The 22,075-nt window shown below is 40.1% G+C and overlaps 1 protein-coding gene across 2 annotated transcripts in view; it reads right to left on the bottom strand.

The window, feature by feature from the left end:
* Nucleotides 1-3,822: 3,822 nt before the first annotated feature.
* Nucleotides 3,823-22,075, bottom strand: part of Ccnyl1 (cyclin Y like 1) — a 34,810-nt gene continuing 16,557 nt past the window's right edge. The window contains exons 4-10 of one of the 2 annotated variants that reach the window (XM_021642028.2): nucleotides 21,503-21,603; nucleotides 18,681-18,716; nucleotides 16,752-16,803; nucleotides 14,870-14,989; nucleotides 10,969-11,135; nucleotides 7,481-7,643; nucleotides 3,823-5,976 (exon numbers count right to left, since the gene is read on the bottom strand). In XM_021642028.2, coding sequence (XP_021497703.1) covers nucleotides 5,860-5,976; nucleotides 7,481-7,643; nucleotides 10,969-11,135; nucleotides 14,870-14,989; nucleotides 16,752-16,803; nucleotides 18,681-18,716; nucleotides 21,503-21,603 — 756 coding nt within the window. In that variant the 3' untranslated portion in view covers nucleotides 3,823-5,859. The remainder of the gene's footprint in view (nucleotides 5,977-7,480; nucleotides 7,644-10,968; nucleotides 11,136-14,869; nucleotides 14,990-16,751; nucleotides 16,804-18,680; nucleotides 18,717-21,502; nucleotides 21,604-22,075) is intronic. The other variant, XM_021642029.2, reaches the window with a different exon arrangement.

Below are 22,075 nucleotides of genomic sequence, written 5' to 3'. Positions count from 1 at the left end.
AATCATTTGCAGCAACACCATTCTTTAATGACCCAAACACAGAGTTCTTTAGTTTGTCAAGATGGGAACCATGCTGAATGTTTGTGCGAATAGACTGAGGATACAGCCTGATTGTTGGTTCAAATTCCAGCTCCACTATTTATAGAGCCTGATCCGGGACACTTGTATTTCAGATTTCTTATTTTTGAAAAGGAGAGAACAGTACTTATATTTTGGGGTTTCAGAAGATTCAAAAGGCTAAATCGGGAGAAGGTAAGTAAAGCGAGGAGTCTGCAGCTGTCCCTGTTGTGGAATGGCGAGGAATGGAGAAGAGCTTTCAAAGGGTGTCTGCATAAGAATCAATCGGGGCTCTTCCTGGGAGACAGATTCCAGTCTCAGCCCCAGGAATTTGAGATTCAGTTAGCCCTGGGACCTTTGGTGGGTTTGTTTTTTTATAAAAAGATATTTGAACTTTAATAAAATATTTAAATTTTATGTAAATCTAAAATTACTCATTTAAAAATCTGCATAAGTCCTTGTTTGCGCCTTACTAACCACTTCCTCTAATGCTAATAAACTTTTGTTTTGAGACAGGGTCTTTCTAGCTGAACTATGTAGACCATAGGCTGGCCTTCAACTCAGAGAGCCACCAACCTCTGCCTCCAGAGTGCTGGGATCAAAGGTGTGTGACTGTCTCAACCACAATACGTGTTTACATGCTTACATGCTTAACTTGTTACAACTGAAAAGTCAATGCTGGGCCTTTACTGTGAACTCTAGACTTCATCAGATTTCCCACTAATGTTCTGGGGTCCAGAGTCCACGATACCGTATTGCATTTTGACTTTCAGCTGGTGAGAGAAGTGGCTTGAGAAACAGTGGGACTTTTAAAGGACTGCATTGTTAAAGTGGTTATGGAATTCTAAGCACTGTTGAGTGGGAAGCTGCTGTTCTGGGGAACAGGCTGGCACAGGTAAGGAAGGAGCTAGTTGTTCTTGGGCGCCATAGAAAGCCTCCATTTCCGGAATTGAAGCTGGCACCAATGGAGGGCTTTTCTGGTATCTATCATGAAGAGTGTCCGTGTTGGGCATTAGTGACAAAGCTGGGATGGTCCACGACAACAGGCTCTCAGGGGCTTGACCCCTGAGGAATGGGAGGGGGAAAGAGGGACTCTGACTAGAGAATAACCATTGGGACCACAGGAAGGGTAAAGAAATGACGCCGCAGCGTTGTTTTTAAGCTATTGAACTCACCTGGGTATCCCTTGAGGACCTCAGAAATACAGTATTTGGCATCTCGCTGTGGCTCTTCTGGGGCTACCACTGAATTTCCTTGATCCCACTGAAACCGCCCCATTTTCACAGCAGTTATAAGGCTGAAACACATTTTAAAATGTTTAAGCATCATCTGAGCTTTTCCCTTGTAAAAGAATGTTAGCTCTTCACTGGATTCAGGATTCCTCCTCTATACAGTTTAACATCCCCAGTGATGATCCTTCCTGCATAATGAAGATCTCAAACCACAAGGTGGGACTGCTAAAGTTTATTTGTAATCAAGCACGTTTCCTTACGGCAAACCCACTTAAAAATGGCAGAGTGAAAAAAGCCCAAGAACCAAGATTGCTCTATGTGTTAGGGGAAACAGCCCTCCTCCTCTGTGGCATTTGCTGGCAGTGTCCTGACACTGCCAGGACTCCAGATTAAGTGTCTGGCAGCCTGCAGGTGATCTTATGCTGGACTTACTGACAGTTGCTAGGCGCACAAGCTTCACAGAAACCAGTACTTCACCTTGGGATATTTCTCTGAATGCTTTCTTTCTAAAAAGTACTATCTTAAGAATGCAGCTTCTGGGTGAAGGGACAGAGGTAGGCAAATCAGTCACTTTAAAGGTGGCTGAAGACCGGGTTGTGAAACGTTTTAGCTAACCTGCATGGCTTAGCTTACGAAAACAATGGCTAACCTGATACCTTTGTTAGTACTGACTGACGGCTTTCAACCAGGGAACGCTCTATGTAGGTATATAAGAAACTAAACTAAGCTGAGTTGTCATAAAACCAAAGGTCTGTGTTGTTGAATTAAAAAAACACAGAAAGTGAAAGGGAGGTCTGGATTGGAATCTGATACAAAGAAATCTAACCATAAGCGCACCAAGGGAATTACTAAGCAGCTACCACTTTTCAGCCTGCAAAAATGGTAGTTAGGCCGGGACCAAACATGCATTTCAGACCTTTGTCTTTTTTTTTTTGTATAATGAAAACTGCCATACCTAGGTCAGTGTGGCGGCACAAGTCTTTAAGATCAGCAATCTGGAGGCAGAGGCAGAAGTATCTGAGTTCAAGGCCAGCCTAGTATACTTAGAGAGACCATCTCAAAAAGTAAATACAAATCTTGAAACACTGAATTTTAAATTCGGTTAAAAACAAAAATCTACCATCTAAGGCACAAAAGCAGAAACATGAGTCCAGGCAGATGTCAAACTGTCATAACTGTCAAAGTACAGAACCCCGAGAAAATGCTAGCTAGCACAATACTGGTGATTTGGTCCCATGGCTCATTTGTCAGAGACCCCACTCACTTTCAGTGACGTTTACATTATCAGTTAATCCAATTTCCTGTTTATCAAAATGACTCATATCCTAGTGACAAGGCCAAAGAGCAAAATGCAATTCTCAGTGAAGTGGCCAATTCATGTTCATAGTCCCTCTTGCAGGTCACTAACATTTGACCACTCCTACAGTCAGCATGCTTACTCGTAAGATGTAAATGCTTTAAAAAATACTAACTTGTGTTACCTTGCGCACATGCCTGAGGTCAGAGGCATGAGGGCATGTCAGGATCATGTCAGATCCGTGTCAAGCACAATTATGTGCTTGATGTAGGTACTGGGAATCGATCTTGGGTCCTCTGCAAGAGCAGTACATGCTCTTAATCTTAAAGCCATCTCTCTAGCTGCAAGATACAAAGTCTTACGTGACTTAGGATAGGTTCTCTCTTCCTAAATCGTCAGCTCAGTTATCCAATGTGAAGAACAAAGGGATCCATCGTCAAAAGATCTGACTTCACATACTGAAAAGTAAGTCAATGTGTAGCCCGAGCAGCGTTTGTAACTACCACTGAAGCTGAGTGGCTCTTCCTTCAGGAACCTACTGAGGAGCAGAGGCAGGAGGGATTCAAAATTTCTAGACCTGCCCTGATACATAGTTAAGAGTCCCATCTCAAAACAAAAACAAAAACCTCAGGTTGATTGGGTTTACAAAACAGAAACCTGAAATATGTTAAGCTTTTTGCAGGTTTTAAGCAACCCCAATTTAAATTCCTGTATTTCTATTTCACTCCCTGTGGAACATATTCTAGTCACTTTTTCCTTTAATCCCATCTTCTACTGTGATTCTTCCTGATTCACAATGATGAACTATCCAAATAAGCCAGCTTCTGTGTGATGCCACTAAGTACTATGGATAGACAAATCCCTGGTATAATACATCATCTTCAGGTAGAAAACATTCCTAAGCCAGTAGTCCTCAACCTGTGGGCTTCAACCCCCTGTGGGGTGGGGCTAAGGGTGTGGAACAACCCTTTCACAGGGGTGACATATCAGATATCCTGCATACCAGTTATTTACACCACAACCTAACAGTCTGCAAAATTACAGTTATGAAGTACCAATGAAAATAACTTTATGGTTGAGGGTCACAACAACATGAAAACTGTATTAAAGAGTCACAGCATTAGGAGGGTCAGAACCACAATCACGGCCTGAACTGATGGCAAGAATCAAAGCAGTGCATTCAGGAAAGCTATAATGGCCTGTGGACAGAGAAGTGGTATAAACACACTAGCCATATTTTAATTAAAATAGAATTTATTAGCTTTTCTTTTAATATAAACATGGGAAAGAAAAACCACAATCAATACTTGAATCTCTAAGCTCTGAACTCCATAAACAATGTATTTTGAGGTGGTAGATTGTAATATTTCATACATCCTTCCTTAACATTTATGTCTGTCCTTTATAAATGATGAACCTGGCAGCACTTGAGAGCGTGTGTAACATTGCAGCCTTAAGAGAAAGTATTCTTGCCCCACAAGGGTCCTGTTTACAGGCAAGATTCCCACGGTTACATGTGAGAGAAATAGAATGCACACTTGTAGAACGCAAATCTTTTATTATTTCAGAGTTAGGCGCTGCTGTCATCATTTCCCCAATCATTTACTCCCTGCCTTTTAAAGCCTGTGCTTAGGGCTTCCAGGGTACAGTTTAGAAGATGCCTGCACCTGGGCCAACATGCAGGATAGATCTTTAATTGCTCATTTCTCCTGCTGTTTGAGGATCTAATTTCTTTTCATTTGTTATATGTGAGTTAATACTGCTTTTCATAACCCTCTTAGCTAAATGTAAAGACACTTCGGTGATCAAAGCAGTTAGCGCCCAGCCTGGCAAAGAATTACTTGAAAAAAAAAAAAAAAAAAAAGAGTGCTTCCATAGAAATACAAGGCAGCTCCCAAATCTCAATGCAGTTGTCAGCTCTGACACCTGTAGAATTATAAATGCTACAAACTAATGAAACATTACTTAAAAGTTTTAAGTTACTTTTCAACTTAATTCCCCAAATTTGGAATACTAAGCCTTTAATTTTAATTTTTGGTTCATAGTTTGCAATCTTCAAGAGAAACAAATTAAATTAGCTTAATTATTTCAAATTGGTAAGATTAAAACTTTCAAATGAGGTTTTGTGAAAGTTTGTGGCTTTTATACTTCTGCTGCAGTGTCCCAGAGAGTCCAGACACCGTTCCGTAAGTATGAAGCTATCAGTAATTTTGGGGACACCTTGTATTTTTGCCGTTTGATCATGATCACTGGACTGCTATGTTGTTTGGCATTATGAAATATCTTTTAATACACTTGTTTAACAAATAAGAGAAAAATCATCAGAAAATGAGAAGCACCATTAATAGTTCACAGGAAATGCAGCATGGACCCAACAGAAATAATCAACAACTGATACTTTCTCTTTGTGGCTCCAAACATACCAAATGCTAGCAAGCAGTGATTGCAAAGAATACGAATGGTCAGTCTCAGCCAGCAGCTTTCTGGTAAACTGCTCGCCATTAATGACTAGCAGCCCTGATGATACAGTGGAGAACCTTTACTACCTACTGATGCTACAATCTGCTACCAGGCGGTTTTAGAGTGTTACGTACCCCATGTTTGGGGCTGAGGTGTAGCTCAGTGCTCAAACGCTCACCAAGCACAGGCTGGGCCCTCAGTTTGATTCCCAGCACCACAAAAATGGGGAAGGAATCTCATGTTTTAATGGTAATACTGAATCAATTCTAAAAGCGTATGCAGCAGTTGGGGGGGGGGCGGTGGCAAGAAAAACAAGAAAAAAGAAATATTTTATGGTTAGTGTCTTTAAAGTCTAAAAATTTGAGCCAGGCACGGTAATCCCAGCACTTGGGAGGTAGAGGCAGGAAGATTAGGAGTTAAAGGCCAGCCTCAATCATATATTGAGTTTGAGGCCAGCCCAGGCTATGTAAGACCCTGTCTCAAACAAAAGTCTAAAAATTCAAACAATTTCAAAACCTCACATATTTCACAGCCATTGGCCTACATGGTAAGCAATATCTGTGTGTGGTCAGAGCTTTTGCTTTGGAGTGGTTTTTGTAACTGTTTACATTACAAAGGACAGAGAGTGGTTGCTTTGACAAGGTCCCATTCTTTCCTATGGAGTCAGCAGTCACTGTCCAGAGTCTCTTGAATTCGAGGTCTTTCATTCGGTGGAGTCCCACCTCTGCTGGTCTTTGACCAGGAGAAGTGCTCTCTCTCCAGTCTTTGTCACTGAGGAGTTCCCGGTGTTGTCACTCCTCATGTCTCTCTCCATTAAGAGAGGATGGCATTAGAGCGCTGCATACCAATGAAATTATCAGCGCTTAAGGATCTTCTCATAGCAGCTCTACACAAGTCTTTGTATTTGTCTTCACACAATCTTGAAATGGCCTAGGAAAGGCAATTAAACAAAAGAGAGGTTTAAAAAAGAATGCAACTTTGAGGAAAATATCCAAACAAAAAGCAATACAAACTACTTCCATGGAGCAGGCAGGGGACCTAATGATACTAAGTCATCCTTCACGTTTTAAACAAATGCAGCCACGTGCGTTATCTGAAGATGGAGGTCTACAGCGCTATGACTTGGGGGATGCTACTTCCTGGCTAGTTCATTCATCTTTTCAGGGTCATGACTCACTGCCTGGAGAAAGAAACTTTATTAAGTTACTGGAGAGATGGACCAGTGGGTAAAGCGCTGGCTGTGCATGATGGGAACTTGAGGTTGCACCTTTGGCATGCATGTAAGGTGCCAGGCATGGTGGCAAATGCCTCTAATCCCAGTGCTAGGAGGTGGTGAAACAAGGATCCCAGGGCCTCAATGGTACCTCTGGCCATCACACACACACACTTCTCAAAGATGTAGTCACATGCTTTCACATTATTTATTTATTTATTTATTTTGCTTTCACATTATTATCAAGTTACTTGTGTAACTTTCTTAAACATGGCATACTCAGTTTTCATTGGTCTAACATCAAGGTTAATAAGGCAGGCAAATTCTATATTCGATGGCAGGAGTCTAATAACTAAAGCATCTAAGTTGTTATTTCTTTTTTTTTTTTAAGTTGCTATTTCACTAGCACATTGATAGTAGGAAAACATTCTAAATTATCAAGGTGCTTAAGGAAGTTCCATTCTAAAGTATGTGAATCATTGTGACATATATTTACTAAAAATTTTAAGCCATAAATATTATTTTGCCTTATCTAAGTGAGCACTTTTATTTTTACTTACAACTGTGGTGGGGAGGTAGGGGAAGGCTACATGGATGCCTGAAGGTACTTGATCCCTGAGCGCTGGAGTTACAGACAATTGGGAGGCACTAGATATGACTGCTGGTATTTGAACTTGACCCTCTAGAAGATCAGGAAGCACGCTCCAACCTCTGAATCTCTCTGGCCTCCATAACCACTTTCATGAAAACACAATGTACTTTCTATATTCAGCATGAGAAACACACATGCATTATGCATCCCTAAACATACATCTCTCAGTGCAAACACTAATGCTGTCTAATAAAATTCATGGTCTCTAAACTCGGACAATTTGCCAACTGAGTGAAATGCAGCAGAGCTGTGATATGCAGGCAGGAATAACTAAGGACCTAATTTTAAGAAGTTACCTAGGAGTGGTTTTGTGGGGATGCAGAGCTTCAACGGGGAAACTACTAAAACTACATTACATTATTAAAATGACTCTGAATTATGATCTCAGGAGGTAGTATCTACCTTCTGTCTATAATGTAGGTACTTGTAGAACTCATAAAAGGCCCAGAAAAATATTATGACAAAGTCAGCATGAAGAAGATGATAACCTCTTCAATGTCTTCCACTGCCTTCATGGATGCTGGCAGGGTAGCTCACAGAAAACCCAACTTAGTGATCGCACCTCTTACCTCTAGGTTTTGTGCTCTTTCCTTGCTGAGAGGCGCAAACAGAAAATTCAGGTTGTTGTCATCTGCTAAGGAGCGAAGGTCAAAGTAGTATTTGGCATAAACACTGGCAGGAACATTAATATTAAACTGGAGCAGCTCCAAGAAATGCCTTTCCATCTCATTCCTGGAGGAGGAACACAGCAAAACTCACACAGGACAATTTTAGTCAACTGGGCTATCTTCAAAAGTATCATTCAGAGCTTCTAGAATAGCTTTAACTGCTGTTTTGGAACACGTGAAGGCTACCCAGCCAGATTAATATACTAATGTTCAAACAAGGTACAGCTATTCGTGGTCCTTTCTGCATCCCAGCACTCTTATGAGTTTGGCTGGAGGGGAAAAGGTTACAGCCCTCTCATGTGCTTGTGCTGCTGACTTGCAGGCTCATTCTTCAGAGTTCCATTAGTGCAGCTGTACGATTCATACTCCACGCTCACTCGCAAGGCCCGCTATAGTGAGCAGATGAAAGGAATGATGTATGCTGTTTATTAGCTCTGAAGAACTTGCAGACATTTTCACCAGGCTGATAACAGGAAGGGGCTTATTGAAGTAGAGAAGCGCCAACAAAAGGAGTGGGCACATCACCACGGCAACAAATGGATCCATCGAGAGCCACGCTATTATCTCTGAGGGGGAAAAACTCTTGAGGCAACAAGGATTCATCTCAAATAAATAAATAAATAAATAGGCCACACTGGATGGGAAAGGAAATCCCTTCCCTCTGCCCTAGCACATGAGGCTATGTCAAAGGGCATAATGCAAGTTTCTGCTCACCTTAATACTGCACGAAGGTGACAAACTGTCACTATGACAGTTAAGATACTCACTTTAAACTCGGAAAAGCAGAGAGATCAAAGACAGATGCCTGGCTACACTAAACCCACTTTAGTATACTACGCCTAGTAGAACACTGGACCAGCAAACCTGGTTCCAGTACTACAGGGGATAAAACCCCCAAGACGTGCAGCATTTGCTGCCCTGGCTGGGACAGAATGTGCACAAAGGTGAGCTCAATAAGGTGGGAATATGTGTGGGTGTGGGGAGGGGGAGCAGCTCTGTATTGTGTGGCCACGCTGACCTTGCTGAAGATTCAATAAAGACAAAATTAGAGGAAACCTTGACTAGTCATAATCCTCTGCAGAAATTATAGACAAGTTATAAATACTTAGCAAACATAACAGAGGCTTATCTTAAACATCTTGGTTTTTTTGATTCTAAATTTTTAATATTTTCTTCACTAAGTGCCTAAAAAGTATCTATGTGGAAAATAGGTAAAATATGGTTTTCTTATTTGCTGAAATTAAAGCCAAACATCCTACTTCTAAAATTAATTTCCTGTTCATATGGCAATAAGCCTATAGAAATGTAAATCAGATAATGTTTTGATAATCAGGTAATCAAGACTTAATTTGCTACTGAAACAAACGTACTTCACTATCCCTTTTATATTTTCTCCACTCATACATTTTAACTGTGTTGAAATCCAGTCCTTCATGGGATTAACATGTCTGTTAATAGAGGTTTAATCACTGAAGAAAAGCATTATGCCAATAGAATATGCACCTTCTGGGTTTTCGTTTTGTTTTGTTTTTTCACATGCCTGAATGACATACCATTTACAGGCACAGCACATTTTCTGAGCAGCAGCTGCCTAGTTAACTTACTCTTTTGAACAGAAATACATCCTAACAAAGCACATACATGGTGGAAAGTTTTAAGAAAAATCTTATAGACACTGATTTTTAACTTTTAATTTAGACTAAAAATAAGGGCAGTATAAATAGCCAACAGCGGGGAAAGGAGACAAATGTATATTAACCTTGTAGTCAAGCTCTTCAGTTCTCAAAGATCATAAACAAAAGGCGACTCTTAGGAACATGGCTCCTGGTGTTTCTCTGTTCATAACAAAAGGGTTGTGAGTACCAGAGCCTCAGCCCCAGCCACCACTGCCCTGCAGTAGGTTCAGAGCTGAGAATCCCAAACATTTTACTGAGTCTTTTCTGATCTTACAACAACTACAGCCTCTGGTATCTGAGTTAATTTTTTTTTTTTTTAAGTTTTGTTTTTGTTTTTCGAGACGGGATTTCTCTGAGTAGCTTGGGTTGTCCTAAACTTGCTTTGTAGACCAGGCTGGGCTTGAACTCACAGGGATCTGAACTGCCTCTGTCTCCCTGAGTGCTAGGATTAAAGGTACGCATGTGCTAGCATGCCTGGCCTGAGTTTTAAGATATTTTTAGCTGCTGTGCATAGTATATATGATTATGCATTTTGCTTTTTTCCTACAGAGCAGTCTGTAGCCCACTAACACAGGGATCAAAGTCACTCTGGCCTCAGTAACTTCCCAAAGTGTATCTATTTATTTCAGATTCTTTTGTTGTTACATCCTTTGCTAAAATGGCTCCTAGTGTCACAATCACTTTTGAAAGAGGTCATTTTTACCACACACTCCAGTTGCCATCACCAGTGGTCCCTTAGTTACTTCAGTTATAAAGAGTTTGGTAATTATGACCGATGGTCCTAACTACCGAAACGGGTAACTTCTATTATCCTCATAAGGTGTCTTCCTATGATGCTCAATGCAGTCAAGGGGTTTCTTCATAACCACGCTATTTCTTAAGCGCTCCCCACAAAGACATTTTCACTGTCAAGTGGGCACTTTCAAGAGGTTTGCTGGAAACCTTTCCTGTGCTCATCCTGTTTGCAAACTTCTCAACCTTTTTACAGCCCCAGGCTAGTGGCCATCACTAAGGCCATGCTCTCCGTGATCTTAAGGCCTACAGAGTGCTGCTATGACCATGCGAGTGCCCAGTGTGCTCATAACCCGGTGAATCTTCTGAGCTGCTTCGAGGACCACTGCGAGCACTCCTGGTGCTTCGCTGGCCCAGGAGATCAAGCTCTAAAAACAAACAACCCTCCACATGGAGAGGAGGCAGGAGCATCTCCTGCAGCCTTCACCTTTGTACATCTAGTTCCTGTTACAGACACTCAGATTTAAAAATAAAGAGAGGGGGAGAAACAGCACAAGTAAATACACAATGAGCGACTCAGGCTGAAGGTAAACCTTACAGAAGGCTAGAGACTGACATGAACACTGGCAGGCACATTTCAAAAGGCAGGCATGTGCTCTCAAAAAGGGAGAAGAACTGGTGGCTTTTAAAAAGCAGTAATGTTTTTTGGTTGTGACTGTGCTATGCTGTCTTTGCAAGAGTCACCAAAACCATGAGAAATTATTTAAGTTATCAAGCACATTATTACACATAGCAAGACCTAGTAATTAATGATGGAAGCTACAAACTGTTATAAAAGAATGTAGTTTTATGTCTATTTCTATTGTCTGTTTAAAACTGCCCTTAAAAACACTCTTTAAATTTTATGTAAAAAATTTATGGGAGCAAATTAATAGTACTAGAAGAATGGTTAGGAGGCTCACTCAGACCTTACGTACTCACATGTCCTCAACTGTGATGTCCTTGAGGATCTGGCAGTAGTCCACATTCCACACAGCCTGGTCATCCCAAACCTTGGAGGCAAGAAGAATGGCTCCCAGAACAATTCTTTTCCAGTTGGTGGGGCAGATGTCGATCTCAGCGTAAGTTAAAAGCCTCTCTAAGTAAACCTGCGAAATAGAGCACTGGTCTTTGATTTAGCTCAGCTTCAGCGATGACTTTATGAATGATGGCCTCCTCTGTGTTTGATTAGGCAGTTCTGCAGAGACTTTGCTCTACCTCAGCATGAGGGCCAGATCTGAAGTCAGACATCCCTGCTGCCGACCCTGCTCATGATCAGAGCAAGGACTGGCACATAGTGAAGAGCATGCTAAAGAATGGAATTGATATCATCTTTATGCTTGCAGAGCAGCAAACAGCAGATTCAGGCTGTTTATTAAACCCCAAGTCTCTCACATCTTACATTTTATATACATACTATGCTTAAATGTATAATACCAAGTCACCGTGAGCACATTAAAATCTTTTCCAGGTCACAATAACCCTTATGTGGAACTAGGACGAGAGAGCCTCCCAGTGGCTGCTGGGTAGAACTGCACCACAGGCACAGCGCCTTATAAAGAACCATCTGCACCCAAGGATGGTTAATCATTTCCTCTCACTTCCTAAGGAGCCATTTCCCCTCTTACATAATCTGCAACTTCATTAATTCTCTTGGCTTTACGGTGCTAGCAAAGTTGCCAGCCTACTTCCGGAACTCTTAATCCTGCCAGGCAGATCGTGAGCCACTCTCATGGATAATCTTAAACATATCAAACACCTATGCTACAAGCAACTGGGTGAGGTTAGTTGAGTAAAGATTGTGAAAGAAGCTGGAAACTGTTACTTCAGAAGTTTCTCTACAGAACATCATACAGTTGTCCCTTGGTATCCTAGGGAGATTGCTTTTAGGACCAAATTCTGCCCAGGCTTAAGACCCTTATATATGGCAGTGTTTGCATGTAACACCCCCTTCCTTGCTTGGTGAGACAGGCTATCACTATGTAGCTCAGGCTGGCCCTGAACCCATGATCTTCCTGTTCCAGGCTCAAGTGCTATCATGGATGAGCCATATGATGATCAGTCCTGTTATGTTTTAAATCACCTCTAGATTAGTGAAAATACTAAATATAATGTAAATGATAATGCAAATATAACTTTGGAAAATGACAAGAAAAGCTCATTTGTGATCTACAGTTGGTAGAAACCAGACGCTGAGCTAAGGTGTGGAAGTCAGCCTATATATGGTATATATAAGTGCTTTTTATCACGATAAAAGGCATAAAAGGAGTTTTCTTTTAAAAGTTAGTCATTTTTTTAAATGTCATTAGACTAGTGGTTCAGATTTGGTAATGTTCTCCAAACTCAGCTGTTTCCAAACACAAATGTCTAACAAATATTATGTATCCTTCATGAGATTATCCCCAAACTTGGAACTCTCATCTTATCTGAGAAATGAATCTCTCTCCCTCAGAGTACCCCTGCTCTTCACAGAAATATTCAGACTGAGCACTGCCAAGCTCGGCTGCCCTTTCCTAATAGGTAGGTACCGGCACTCAGTCTAGCGCTTGTCCTCTAGTGTCAGTGGCAGACAGGGCTCTCTCCTCCCCGAACCAAAGCTCTTCTATCTGGTGGCCGGTTCCATCCCACTGTGCACAGCACTCTTCCCCAAATGGCTGGAAGTCTTTCTCCCTCTGCCAGAGATCAGCTCAAAGTAAATGTTTAGGCTGCTCTCATGTCACTTCCCACAATTCCAAGTGCTGCTTCTCAAGCCCACTTCATCATGCACATGGCCAGCCCACTGCTTACTGTACCCACCTGTGTCTACCTCTGGCTGATGTCACTATTCTGAAACAGCTCTTGCCAAGCAGCTCATCAAGGCCTACACCTAAAAACCTACGTCACCTTCCCACTTGCCTAGGCCTAGAAGCCCAAACCCTTATGTTATTCTACTCCAGTCTGCAAGCAACAACTGTTCTTGCTATCTTCAATGGTAATTTAACAACTTTCTATTCTGGGCCAATTTTCACTGCTTGCCTGATTCATTACCAGATGGCATCCTAACACTCTGCTTGCCTCTACTCTGACCTCCAATTACAGTCCACCTCTCCAAAGACAGGTAGGAAAGGTCCCAAATTAAGATCATTTTTTTTCCTTGCTCAAGACTTACCAAGAGTTACTAATCAACCTGGAACCGAACCTATTTCCCTGTAAGACTGTCCCTGCATCTCTCCTTCATTCCCCAGAGCCCTCACTCCCACCACATGGCCACCCTGCTTTCCTTGAGCGCATGGAATGGTCTTGCATCATATTCTTGCCCAGTGGTTCTCAACCTTCCTAATGTACAACCTTTACTATGGTTCATGTTGTGATGACTCCTAACCATAAAATTACTTTTGTCACTACTTCATAACTCTAAGTTTGCTACTGTTTTGAATCGTAATGTAAAATATTTTTGTAGACAGAGGTATGCTAAAGGGGTCACGACCCCACAGGTTGAGAACCACTCATCTCACACTATCCTACTGTCTATAATACCTACGCTCCTTGGCTTCACTCTTTGCAGTTTGGCCACTGTTCAAATGCCACTTCTAAAACAGAAAATTCTTCAGTCATTCATGAGCTGTTTACCAGGCTTGATTTTCAGGTAGTTGTTTCATGTTAACTACCTGAAACAAACATCTGCAAAACACCTGTGGTCTTCGTCACTAGTACATACACTCTTGAGGCAAGACTTTTGTCCCATCTGTTCTCTTCTCTGCCCTGGTGCTACAACAGGGTGTAGAGGAGCTGTTCAGGGTGTATGGCTGTAGCTTTTTTACGGCATTTGCCATTGTGGGAATGTTCTTATCTTGCCTTCTATTACTCATTCTTGAGTTTCCTTCTGGTGTACTTGGCCGTCCCTCCCCTACAGGCTTATCTCCCAAACACTCATGGTAGATCTGTTAGGGCTGTCCATTTTCACTGCTAATGTTCTCCACATTTCAACAAACACTTTCAATTTTTTACCTCTGATTCAAATTCATTCTGCAGTCCTGTATATTCAAAGGACCACTCTCTTCTTCCAGGAATGGCTGCTTTCCTTGTTTACAAGAACCTCCCTCCCCTGTCTTCTTCCAACCCAATTTCCTTCTTGCATTCCCTACCTCCCCGGCAGAAGTGGCCACTGGGGAATTCTACTCATGCATACATATGTCTCCAATTCAGACCTCAACTGGATGCTAAATGAACAGGTAGAAATATTTCCTCAGAGCCATGCACTTGACTTTTCACTATGCATCTGCTGCAGGGGCAGTAAAATACCAGCCACTTGAACAGCATTCATTACTCAAAATGACAGTCTTTCTGAATGGATGAGATAAAGCACACACCTGTAGCCTAGCAAGTTCACAATGCCTTTCTAAGAACTACTAGTACTATAATCCTGGGCAACTTCATAGGCAAGCATGAGTAATCAGCAGAGGTAGATTAGCACCCATTAGCCAAGAACAGAGAACTGAGTGGTCATCAATCACAACAAACACCAGAAGTGCCTGGGCAATACAGCCTGGCATGTGCCTTAAACTGCACTGAATGGTTTCAGTGAACCACTTGGGTTTGTTACTGCTTCCTAGTCCAGCCCCATTAACATGTTCTGTGTCTGTGTACCGAGGTATAAAGGGAGAACTCTCTCACTGCCTATAATAGCAATTGTTTTGGGATAATAAAAGCAATGGCAACATTTTAAAGCATAATAACTGTTATATTCAAATGTGTGTCTTCGCGTTGCTTCAGAAGGTTCCTCTTATTAAAGTTCCTATGATAATTTCAGTGATTAAACATACCTGGGTACAAACTTTTTAATAATAAGACAGGAATAGCTTACCAATGTCACTATTGCACATTCTGCTGTCAGCTGTGCAGCACTAAAAAGCGTACGAACAAATCTGTAAATAAATTTGTGTTCAGGGTCATGCTTAAAGTATTCCTCTGGAACTTTCTCTCTCTGCAAGAAAAAAAAATTACAATATTAATATTGACTGAAGGAAATAGTATTCCTAAGATAGCAGTCTCTACACTGTGCCCACCTGTTACTTAAGATACTTTCAACTGGCTGCTTTTAAAGCATTTATTGTGTATATTTGTGTATGGGCACAAATGAAGTCAGAGGACACACATGAGGTCAGAGGACAACTTTAATATTAGAGTTGGTCTCTTCCTTCAATTATATCTGGGAATCAAATACAGATGCTCAGGCTTGACAGCAAGTGTGTTTACCTGCTGAGCCATCTTGTTGGCCTGGGTGGTATGACTTATTTCACTTTTTTGTTTTGAGGCAGGGTTCATTTTGTAGCCTTGGCTGTCTATGTAGATCAGGCTGGCCTTGAAATCAGAGGTTCACCTGCCTCTTCCTCCTGAGTACTGAGATTAAAAGTGTGTGTTACCATGCCCAGTGACTTTCAGTTTTTTTCAGTATAAACGGTGTGGGCCCTTATAGTCAATTGGCATGAATGACATATCTGGCAATGATGAACCAATCTATAATATCAGTTCCATAAAATATCAATGAGTAATACTATTACCATCTTAGATGAAGTGCTCTATGATTTCTGTAGAGTAATGACATCACCTAGCACATATCTGAGGATGTACCCACTGTGGAGCAATATATGGCTGTCCCATAATTGTTCATACACACCCACCACCCATCATTTATTAAAGAAACATAAGCACACAATCAGGTATTTTATACACTCCCATTTTCCTCCACAGACTCCTCCAATTCTTTTTATGCTGAAATCTCACTGATCCTAAAGTGTCACAGGTGTCACAGATGCAATAAACTTTGAAAAAAAAATTTTTAAGAGCCTATTAACACTGAATTGTCCACATAAGAGTCATCAGTCATGTGTGCTTATTCAGTATCAAGAGTGGCTAACCTATGCCTGAGGCAGTGACTTCTTAAATGCTTATAGTTCTTTGTTGTTTTCAAGTCAGGGTCTTACTATGTGGCACTTACTATATAGACTATACTTCAAGTCACTGTCCTGCTTCAGCCTTCAAGGTACTGAAATTACAGGTGTACCCAAACCACACCTGATTGAAGACATTTTAAAAAAAGATTTATTATTTATACAGCATTCTACCTGCATTTGTGCCTGCAGGCCAGAAAAGGGCACCAGATCTCATTATAGATGGTTATGAGCCACCATGTGGTTCCTGGGAATTGCACTCAGGACCTTTAGAAGAACAGCCAATGTACTTAATCACTGAGCCATCTCTCCAAGGCCCCAACCCCACTTAAGGCATTTTAACTAATTTAAAGTTTCCTAATTTTCTTGGAGATATTTTTTTTTACATATTTGTTGTATTTATTTACAAATATTTACACTACTTGACGTTACTGAAGATTATCTTTTGAAAAGCTGATTGAGACAATACATTTACTTCTCTTAGCTCACTACTTGAACAAAGCACCAGGCCAGCTGTTACTCTATCATAGCCATACAACACTTCTCCTAACTCAAGCTAGAGGGACTGCTTTCCTCCTGGGATTCAGCTGCAAAACAAGCAAGCATGAAGTAAACACAATTCTAGGAAAGAAAAATACAACTTAATACACCTTTAATCTAAGCACTCTGGGAGGCATAGGCAGGCGGATCTCTGAGTTTGAGGCCAGCCTGGTCTGAAGAGTGAGTCCACGACACCCAAAGCTTCACAAAGAAACCCTGTCTCAAAAAACAAAACAAAAGCAAACAAATACTTACTGTGAGTGGATGCGATCGCTCATCAAAAATGTCCAGGGATCTATCTGCATCTCTGTAATATTTAAAAGGTTATACAAGATGTGTCAGTATCTTAGTTAACAAGTACTGGATGTAGGGGAGATTGAGAGGGGCCGCCCAATCTTTAGCAATGTGAGCACTTTACAATTCCTCCTGGATGCCAGTCTGAAAACCTATTTTTCACTCAGTACTGTGGCATCTTTGCCAATTAGTGTGCCTGTAAAGTACTGGCAACCCCTAACAGGCAGTGCCAATACCAAATTGTATTTTTCTTTCTCATATAAGGCAATAGCAGATGTTCCAGAACTTAGAATTTTGATGAATGTGAACAAAATGTAAATTTCACAGGTTTCTGCCCCATTTCAGTTTTCTGCATTATGTGTTTTAAATCATGCACTTGCTTCTTATAAATAGTATGAATTAAAACTTAGTTGCCCATTTCTTTTAAAACACCAAATTTTTTTGTTTGTTTCTTTTGTTGTTTTGCATAGAGGTTCATTAAACAATAAAGTATATGTTTTTAAGTATTGCTTCTCTGCAGTTGTGGACTCAGGAGATTCCCTGAATGGGAGGGTACATGGGCCCCAGACTGTTGTTCATCTTAAAGCTTTCCCTGCTTCTTACCGTTGAAAGTTTGTGGTGACTGTAAGTAAGAAGAGGCTTCCTAGCATGAACCAAGGCCCTGCCAGCCCTCCCCTCATTGCACGGCATGTCTGCTTCTCAAGCCTGCTGCTGCACAGGATAGTTAGATGGGTAATAACAGATAGGAAGATGGATACTTCTACATACATCTTTGATAAAGCAGGCTCACTAACGTCCCTAAATCCTGACCCTTCTTTTTAATATTCTGTGTGAGGAAGTGGAAAGTTCACATGCAGCATTTGTAATTTACTTGTGGCCTCAACCAGCCCTTTATTACAGAGCATTACTTTTATGTGTAACTGCAAATACTCTCGAAACTGCATGTAGTGGGCCTGTCACTTTGAGGAAAATAATTTGTCATAAAATTCAAGCTGTCAAGCTTTTTAAAAGCCAAAATTGGGAACCTGTGCCTTCCGCTGTGCATCTTAGAGCTTTTTAGTGCTCACAGTTTTTGCTAAGCACTGAAAACAAAAGCTCTTAACATCATACACAATAGTGACTCATTATTTTCCATATGACCAGGATGTGTCATGCTATGGACTAGTTAAAAGACTCACTTACTACTCAAGATAGAGATCAATGAGAATAATGTAAAAGTTCACTGAGAAATAGAAAATTCTATTACAAGAAACATCCTTATGCAGCTTTAGCATAGTACTAGAGAGTATCAAAAAAAAAAATCTGAAAGCTTTAAAAATAACTTCCCCTCAAATGTATATGAGAGAGGAATGGCTTTTCTTGTTTCTTTAAAACAAAATGAAAGTGAAGACAGAGAAACAGAAAATCTACTTGTCTTTCTACTAAGTTATACATTAAAGAGATTTATAAAAATGCAAATGAGATGCTTTCTCTCATTTTTTTATGCAGAAAAAGCCATTTTTCAAAAGAAATTACATTAAGAAGACGATTCTTTGTTGTTCGTTTAGATTGTCACAATGAGAACAAACAATTATAACATTGGTAAACATCCTACAATGCATACAGAGGAGACACCGTAACAAGATGGTTATAAGTTAGTACAAACAAGTTCAAAAAAATCCTGTGCTAGTTACAATGTATACTTTAAATTTTAATATATATAAACCAGCAAGTATCAATATAATAAAGCCATACTTTTTAAAACCTTCAGTAACTACAAAGTCTTTAAAGGGTCTTAAGAACAAGGAACTCTAATAGAAGATTCTATATCTACTGGTTCCTATGGTTAATTCTGATATCTGCTATTAGCAGGTAATTAGCTGGAAGAGGAAGGCAGTTTGAGATGCTCACCTGTTCTTTATGTGGTAATATATTGCTAAGGTCACACTGTGGAAGGAAAAAAAAATGATTTGAAGAAACTTATTTATCATTTTTAAGCAGGGTTGACTTTCCAAGAAGCCCAGAAGTCTTGTAGTTAGAATAGTGCCTTAGACTTAGACAGGACACTTAGAGTGCTCTGACTTGTTATACGACTAGAAGCAAACACTAGATACATGGCTTTAGAAGGCATGCTTCTGCTGACTGTGGTCATGTGCAAATGCTTACATATCCCCCCCCCCCCCGTCATTGCCCTTCTACCTACAGAATCTTTTGTTCTGTGCAAGTTGTAGTATTTGTACATATGCTTAAGTTTAAAACAGTAGGGATTTATAGTTCGCTATAGTCCATTTAACCACCACAGATACTTCGCTCCCTAGTAATGAAAAGTTCTGCATACTGAATAAAAGCATTTGGAACAATTTCTGTGTATTATTAGAAAACTTAGTAAATGCGAGTGAGTGTCCACAAATTTGCTGATAGGGCCGGCTGTCTCACAACAAGAAAGTAGTGCTTCCAATACAGCCCAATGGTATAGTATTAATGGCAGGTATTTCCAAATTAGTTTAAGTGAAATATTAGTAAGTAGACACAACCCTTTAGATACTGTATTATTCTACTCCTAAGTTTGCCACAGATGATGTGAACTAGAGAACAAAGTATTTTGTTTGTTTGTTTGCCATTTGGCTATACCATCTAAAATAAAAACTCAAAATATCTGAGGGAAGGCAAATCTGAATTTTAGTAGTTATATCTATTTTAAATTTAAAAATTTGAACTTTGTAGCACTATTGGCATCAAAGATGGATACTTCTACAGTGCTTCAGTTTTACCTTCTGACTGATTTTAAAATCACACACACACACGCACACACACACACAGGTTCTGAAAAGGACCACTAATACTTACATGACAGTTTATCCAACCACCACTTTTACAAAAAGAGAGGGAACCATTACTTAAATCTGATGAATCTAAGGTCCCACAAAGTAGGCAGGCACAGTTCTTTATTCTCCTTAAGCAGTAGCTTCCAAACTTTGCCTCACACCAGTCACCTTGGTTTAAGACTAGCCCAAGGTATTCTGATCAATTGACATTGGGCAAGGCTTGGCTATCAAGATTACTCTGAAGTTCCCAGGGTGATTCCACTGTGCCAAAAAGTTTGAGAAGGGGTTATGCTAAGATCAAAGAATTTGCCTGGACACTTTTTTGCTCATGTAATTAATCCCTCACATGCAACTCCTTTCTGAATGTCACCTGAACAGGTCTATGAATTAAAGGAAAGGCAAAAATGAGAAAAATGCACATGCTCACAGACTCGTATATTCTTATCTTTTAAAGATTTTACTTATTTGTTAATTTTATGAGTGCTCCAGTTGCATGTGCAGCTGCATGCCAGAAGAGGGCATCAGACCCCAGTAGAGATGGCTGTGAGCCATTTCTCCAGCCAGCATTTTCTTTTTCTTAGAGACAAAGGTGAGGTTGGCCCCAAACTTGCTATGTAGCTGAAGATGCTCTGGAAACCTCAGATCCTGCCACCTCAGCCTCCCAATTCCTGGGATTACAGATGTGATGAGCCATTACACTCACATGCAGGCATGTGTGCTGAAAAGAGTGTGTGAGCCAAAGAGTCTTTAATCTCCTTCAGTTATGCATATTGCCTGTGATAAACATTTTTCAAAAAAGCCATTTTGCTCTAATTTTCTTGGTAAATACTTCACAATAAATTGACTTTTAAAATTTAGTTAAAGAAAGTAAATTAAAACTGTACTTTCAAAAGTGGACTTCTAAAAGTTAGGCTACATTGGGGTTGGGAGTTGGTTTGACCAAAGTTACTCTTTAAAATATATGAATTACATACAAAAACTTCAGAATCACTCAAAACGATCTGAAGACTCTAATGAAACTTCAATGATCTTTTTACTCACAGACTGAAGCTTTTCTAGAAACCAACCCTCAGTGATTACTATTCAGACAACAAACTCAGCACTTTCAGAGCTGGGGCTCAATTTCTGCTGAAACACAATTTAATCTCAACTGCTGTTTTAAGTGTGAAAGGAAAGATATATTATGATGAATAAAAACTTACAGTTTTTCAATGAAGAAATTACTGGTAATTGGCCAAAAAAAATTAAAAAGCTAGTATATTAGAAACAAAATTAGGATTATAAGCCAATTATGTTTTTTAGACTGAGAAGTAAAATTAGAAACAAAGGCATTAATACTCTAAACAAGCATTTCCCAAACTACGTTAAAAAAAAAAAAATCAATACTTACAAACCCAAGGACTACTTATTTCTTGGACAACTCCAATGCAGTGGGGAAGCTCTGCACTTTTCTTTAGTCATAGACCTGAACTCATCTCATGTTTCTTAGGCATCACCTCCAACTACAACCTGTGTACTACAGTGCTGGGAGAGGACAACTGTTCATTCAAAGAGTAGCTGCCAAAGCAGTACGTATTATTTTAGGCCTCTAACTAATTAATCTAGAAACATCTATTATGTTCAACAGTACTTTCACAATAAAGATGCACCCAACAGAGGTATACTTTTCCTGGAATTTCTTATTTGCTAATTATTTGCTAACTGGCTCTCTTTCCACCATGCAGTCTAAGAGAAAATGGAAACTGAAAATTTACACTTAGTCCCTTAAAAATCAGTATCTACCGGACTCCAATTTCTTAAACTGAGTGCTTAACAGGATAATCAAATGACTGAATTGACCAAAAATGGCTGGGATGCTTTTAGCAGAGGGGTCTGTCACTCAGCGCTCGGCAGCCTAGTTGTACTCACCATTTTATTGTGGTTCTAAGGTTAGGCTGGCTGACTGTGCTGTCATCTAGAAATATTGTTGAGCATGAGCTATACTTTTTAGTAAGCTGCCCTGGAGATACCTGAAGGGGAAGGGAAATAGAAGAAAATGTCACGGTAAGTTAAATCTATAAAATGTGTTTTTTCCTTGGTTAAAATGTCAAATGATAAAGCATTAAGGTAGTTTTTACAGTACATGAGTGAGTGCAACAGCCTGATGCAACAGCATGCATGGCTTTGCAGGAAACCCACTGGAGGCTTTGACTGTCCACAGGTCATATTGAGGAATGGGTTATAAAATTTGCCTTCAGTATGGTTCCTGTGAATCAAACCTGGCAAGTATCTATTATCAATTTCCTTTATAAACATTATAAAAAGTTTTAAGGTTTCAGTGTTTTTTCTTAAACAAAAGGCAGCTTTCTACTTCTATATAGTCAACTATAACAAAATATAATGCCTTAAATACTGGCACAAGAGCATCTTACTACAGTAAATACAAGGTGAATAATAAATTTCGTAGTGGCTGAAATGGTGTGCCTGGCTGCTTAAGCCAAC

Source organism: Meriones unguiculatus, chromosome 15, assembly GCF_030254825.1.
Source record: "Meriones unguiculatus strain TT.TT164.6M chromosome 15, Bangor_MerUng_6.1, whole genome shotgun sequence".
In the NCBI taxonomy this organism is placed as follows: Eukaryota; Metazoa; Chordata; class Mammalia; order Rodentia; family Muridae; genus Meriones; species Meriones unguiculatus.
This window is presented reverse-complemented; position numbering and strand designations above follow the sequence as displayed.